At 40.2% G+C, this 4,927-nt stretch overlaps 1 protein-coding gene across 3 annotated transcripts in view; it reads left to right on the top strand.

The window, feature by feature from the left end:
- The window catches only part of vill (villin-like), a 15,211-nt gene that overhangs the window by 4,215 nt on the left and 6,069 nt on the right, over positions 1–4,927 (top strand). For all 3 annotated transcript variants that reach the window (XM_032504371.1, XM_032504370.1, XM_032504372.1), the window contains exons 3-14: positions 715–798; positions 881–955; positions 1,081–1,280; positions 1,723–1,831; positions 2,146–2,256; positions 2,945–3,150; positions 3,255–3,333; positions 3,427–3,525; positions 3,684–3,837; positions 4,086–4,186; positions 4,319–4,456; positions 4,571–4,729. In XM_032504371.1, coding sequence (XP_032360262.1) covers positions 715–798; positions 881–955; positions 1,081–1,280; positions 1,723–1,831; positions 2,146–2,256; positions 2,945–3,150; positions 3,255–3,333; positions 3,427–3,525; positions 3,684–3,837; positions 4,086–4,186; positions 4,319–4,456; positions 4,571–4,729 — 1,515 coding nt within the window. The remainder of the gene's footprint in view (positions 1–714; positions 799–880; positions 956–1,080; positions 1,281–1,722; positions 1,832–2,145; positions 2,257–2,944; positions 3,151–3,254; positions 3,334–3,426; positions 3,526–3,683; positions 3,838–4,085; positions 4,187–4,318; positions 4,457–4,570; positions 4,730–4,927) is intronic.

The raw sequence follows: 4,927 nt of genomic DNA, 5'->3' as shown, positions 1-4,927 counted from the left end.
GGTGACAAGTCGGGCTGGGGGGACAGTGAGGTGGATGGAGGAGGAGGATCTGAGGGAGTGGGAGGGGACGGCAACGTGTAGGAGTTCTGATAGATATGGAGGAGCAAGGTTATGGACGGCTTTGAAAGTATGGAGAAGGATTTTAAATTGTATTCTCAATTGAACTGGAAGCCAATGGAGCTGCTGAAGAACCGGGGTTATATGATGGAAAGAGGGGGTTCTGGTGATGACACGAGCTGCTGAGTTCTTTGGCAGGTAAAGAGCCAATATTTCCCTCAGGATTTGGTGGAAACCTAAACAGAGCTAAAAAAGAGTGAGTATTGGACTTTTGGCCAGAAGCATGACTCCAAATGAATGCTAATGTTGTTCTTTATCTGCTGGATGTGGTTTATTATAGTGAACATTTAGAAGTATTTGCAGAAAAATGAAGTATCGAAAGTACTTGCTAATGCAGAAATAGGGCCAACGGGGTTCGAGTCCAACCTGCTGCCCCTTACTGCGTGTCATCACCTCTCTCTCTCTCTCGCCCTTTCCAGTCTATTACTGTAATAAAAGCAAGAAAAAGATGTTTGAATTTCTGTATAACTTTTGGTGATACATCTACTCAAATGTGTCTCATTGCATGAATCACGTATATTTCTTTAGCATAAGATGAATAGTGAAACACAATGGCAATTCTCCCTGTCTCTTGCTTTACATGTGTCTTTGTTTCAGTTCAGCAGAATGATGAATGATGACAATCAAGACACATTTAGAAATGTCAACAGACAGCCAGGCCTTCAGATATGGACCATCAATGTAAGTCAGCCCTTGAACAATTATCACATTACTGTCTATGTGGACATTACCTGAAACAGGTTTTTATTATTTTCTCATTTAGAACATGCAGATGGTGCCTGTTCCAGCCCAAGGCTTTGGTAACTTTTTTGAGGGAGACTGTTACATTGTTCTTAATGTAAGTGCAATACTGGCTATTTTCCAAAGAGGCTAAACAACACTGAGGAAGTGTACGTGATTTAAACATGCCTTGATCTTATGTGTGCAAGTGTGAGTCTTGGATCTTCTGTGTTTTTTCACTAGATAAATCAGAGCAAGGGCTCAGGCCAGTCGGCTGACATCCACTACTGGATAGGGAACTCCTCCTCTCAGGATGAGCAAGGTGCAGCAGCCATCTACGTCACCAAGCTGGACGAGCACCTGGGTGGGAGTCCGGTCCAGCACAGGGAGGTGCAGGGAAACGAGTCACCGCTGTTCAGGAGCTACTTCAAAAATGGCCTCATGTGAGTCACTGATAAAGGGTTGGTGTGTGACCTAGAAGGGGGTGGTGAGCAAATAAAGAAAGGGAGAGACACACAATTGCACACACACGCACAAACACACACACACACACACACACACACACACACACGCAAACACACACTTGTGCTGTAATCTTCCTAAAACATGGCTTACAACAGTAATCCCTCTGCATGAAATCATTATTACACAAATTAAACTTGTTTTGTTGAGGCTTAGCAAAGAAAAGCAATTTTGTCTCTCGCAGTTTATTAACCTATGACTTTTCATGGTGTTTTTGCTTCAAGGTTATGTAACATCGAGGTTAAACTTCAAAATTAAAAAACAAGAAATTCACTCAGGTGCTTTTGCAATGACCGCCCTTCATGTGTGTGCTTCAGTTTTATGATGCTTGAACTTTGGTTATGTGCGCTGATCTTTTCGCAGTTACAAGAAGGGTGGAGTGGCCTCAGGTTTTCAACATGTTGACACAAATGTCTACAACATCCTGCGACTGCTACACGTCAAAGGGAGGAAGCATGTCACAGCGACAGAGGTATAATATGAGGGCGATGACAGGATTGCCCTGTGCCTCCCACTGGAGCTATCACAGGCTTCACACAGCCATGCTCCAAGGGGTGTTGACACTCCCTCTCAAACAAATTATGGCGTGCTTGTTGCCATAGCTGTCAAAGTAGGTGTTAATTGGTGGAGGAGTGCTATGTCTGTGTGGTATTTAAATAATATTTTCGTATGCTTACACTTGTTTCTGAGAACGTTTTTGTTTTGTTTTAATGACAGCATGTACTGTACATTTGTATAGAGGTTGATAACTCTCCATCCTGTTAAAGTTTGTGTGCATGTGTGCAGGTGGAGATGTCATGGAACAGCTTCAACAACGGAGATATATTCCTGCTGGATATGGGAAAAGCCATAGTGCAGTGGAACGGCCCACAGAGCAACAGGAGAGAGAAGCTCAAGGTAATCCTCCATTCTGATTGGTTGTAAAAGAGCAGATGTGGAAGAAGTACTCAGGACAGTTACTTAGGTAAAAAGAATAGTGTAAGTGTTGCTTTCAAATGTTTATTTTAGTAATAGTACAAAAGTATAAGCAACAAAATATACTTTAGGTGTCAAAAGGATTCTTATTATTAATGTACTAACAAGTAAGTAGCATACTGGTTGAAGTGGAGTAAATTTTAAATTCTTAATAGCGAACAAAGTTTTAGAAAATGATCACATGTTTTCTAGATCATATGATCATATGTAAATCCTAACCTGCAAAGAAGCTACAATAGTCGTCAAATATACATGTAGTGAAGTAGAAGTTTGAAGTAGCATTAACTAAAAGTATTCAAGTAAGTTACAAGAACTTCACAATGGAAGATAATCCCCATCACAGACAATGAAAATTAAGAAGTGTACGTGGCATTATTTAGCAACAAATATATGATTTAGATTAATTTGTAGGTAAAGTCTCAGTGTTATGATAATAAAGTCAAACTTGGATTTCTCATGAAGTCTGTGACGATTAACAAAAACAAGTGCATTTTCATGGTGAAACAATACAAAGCTAAACAACTCAAAACAACATTTAAGACAGATTTTTGTACACACATTGACCTCATACATACATACATATCTTCTCTCCCCTCTCCTTTTTCTGAAGGCCGTCTTGTTGGCTCAGGACATAAGGGACAGGGAGAGAGGAGGTCGAGCTCAGATTGGTCTGGTGGAGGGCAGCGATGAGCAGGCTTCTCCAGAGCTCATGAAAGTCCTGATGGCAGTGCTCGGCCCAAGAACTGGGCAGCTGAAGGAAGCCATTCCTGATGAAGAACCTGACCATGTCCAAAACACCAATGTCAGACTCTACCAGTAAGGACTTTTTCTTAGTCCTTTGCATGATTGCTGCAACATGAAGTCAGTATTTCAGACATTTAACAAATTCAAACATTGTTTTTGCTTGTGTTTCCCCTCAGCGTTTTTGAAAATAGTGGAAATCTAGTCGTTCAAGAAGTGGCCACGCAGCCTCTAACGCAAGATCTGCTGCACTCTTCTGTAATTCTCTTTCATCCTTTGAACATGTTCCTTAGAGACTGTTGTTATGGGCCCTGTCTCATTGTTCATTGTTTCTTTCTCTCTCACTGTCAGGACTGTTACATCGTGGACCAGAGAGGCTCAAATGTGATGGTGTGGAAAGGAAAACAGTCCTCCAAGGAAGAGCGGCAAGAAGCTCTTAACAGGGCAGTGGTGAGTTAAATAGCACAATGCACATATGTACAGCAACAAGTGCAGCTAGAGCAATACTTACTCTACGTAAATCTCCCTTAACAGATTTTCTATATATCAAACTCTATAATTATTCATTATCATGGTTCATGGTAATCATTTATCATCTTTTCTACCAGGGCTACATCAAAGCCAAGAACTACCCATCCAGCACCAGTGTGGATGTGATGTCCGAGGGGGGAGAGTCAGCAATGTTCAAGCACTTGTTTAAATCCTGGAGAGATAAAGGGCAAACTCAGGGTCTTGGTACCACCTACAACATGGGAAAGATAGGTAACATAAATACATAACCTTTAAATTAATTAATCCACATCTGGGTTAGATGGCTTTAAAAGTAAACAGTTTTATTCTGCTTCTTTTCACATTAAAATAGTAAATTGTAGTTCATTTTTATTTAATTTGAGCAGTTTTAATATAACAAAGTTGTATTACAATTTCATGATTAGATATATGTTGTTTGTATATGTTTAATTCATATTTTTTTAAATGTCTTATGTACTTGTTTGATACCAAACATACAGCAAAGGTAGACCAAGTAAAGTTTGATACGATGGAGCTCCACGCACGTCCTGAACTGGCAGCACAGCAGCGCATGGTGGATGACGCCTCTGGAGATGTTAAGGTGAGGAAACTTTGTCTGAAGACAATATACACAAATACAAAAAGGGAGACAGACTTCAGCTTCAATGACAGAGCTGATCTGCATCATGAGAGGGAACAATGTTAAAACATTTTACATTTACAAAACATTTAGGTGTGGCGTATTGAGAACTTGGAGTTGGCAGAAGTAAATCCAAATACTTATGGACAGTTTTATGGAGGAGACTGCTACTTGGTGCTGTACACATATCAAAGATCAAACCAGAAGCAGTACATACTCTACATGTGGCAGGTTGGTATCATCATAATGGGAATGTTTCCTTCTTTTTTTTGCATCTCTTATGAATAAAAAACAACAACAACAACACTATTCTGTATTAACTTGATTTGATGATTCTTACACCAGGGCCGTCATGCCACTAAAGATGAGATAACAGCTTGCGCCTACCAGGCTGTCAATATTGATAACAAGTACAATGGAGCCCCGGTCCAGGTCAGGGTGGTCATGGGAAAGGAGCCTCGCCATTTCCTTGCTATTTTCAAAGGCAAACTCATCATCTTTGAGGTGCGATTTTTCACACTGAATATTTATTTTTTGATGGAGTGAAAATACTCCAATGCAAAAAAAGAGGTATAATTACTGCAATAGGAAAAGGTTTTATTTCTCAAAAGTGATAAAGACATCATAAAGACAGGAATCCTACATGGTCTCTCCTATATTACTGCATGTGTGTGTGTGTGTGTGTATGTGTGTGTGTGTGTG

Source organism: Etheostoma spectabile, chromosome 22 (genome assembly GCF_008692095.1).
Source record: "Etheostoma spectabile isolate EspeVRDwgs_2016 chromosome 22, UIUC_Espe_1.0, whole genome shotgun sequence".
NCBI lineage: Eukaryota > Metazoa > Chordata > Actinopteri > Perciformes > Percidae > Etheostoma > Etheostoma spectabile.
Note: the sequence above shows the minus strand (reverse complement) of the source record. Positions and strands in the feature narration are given on the sequence as shown.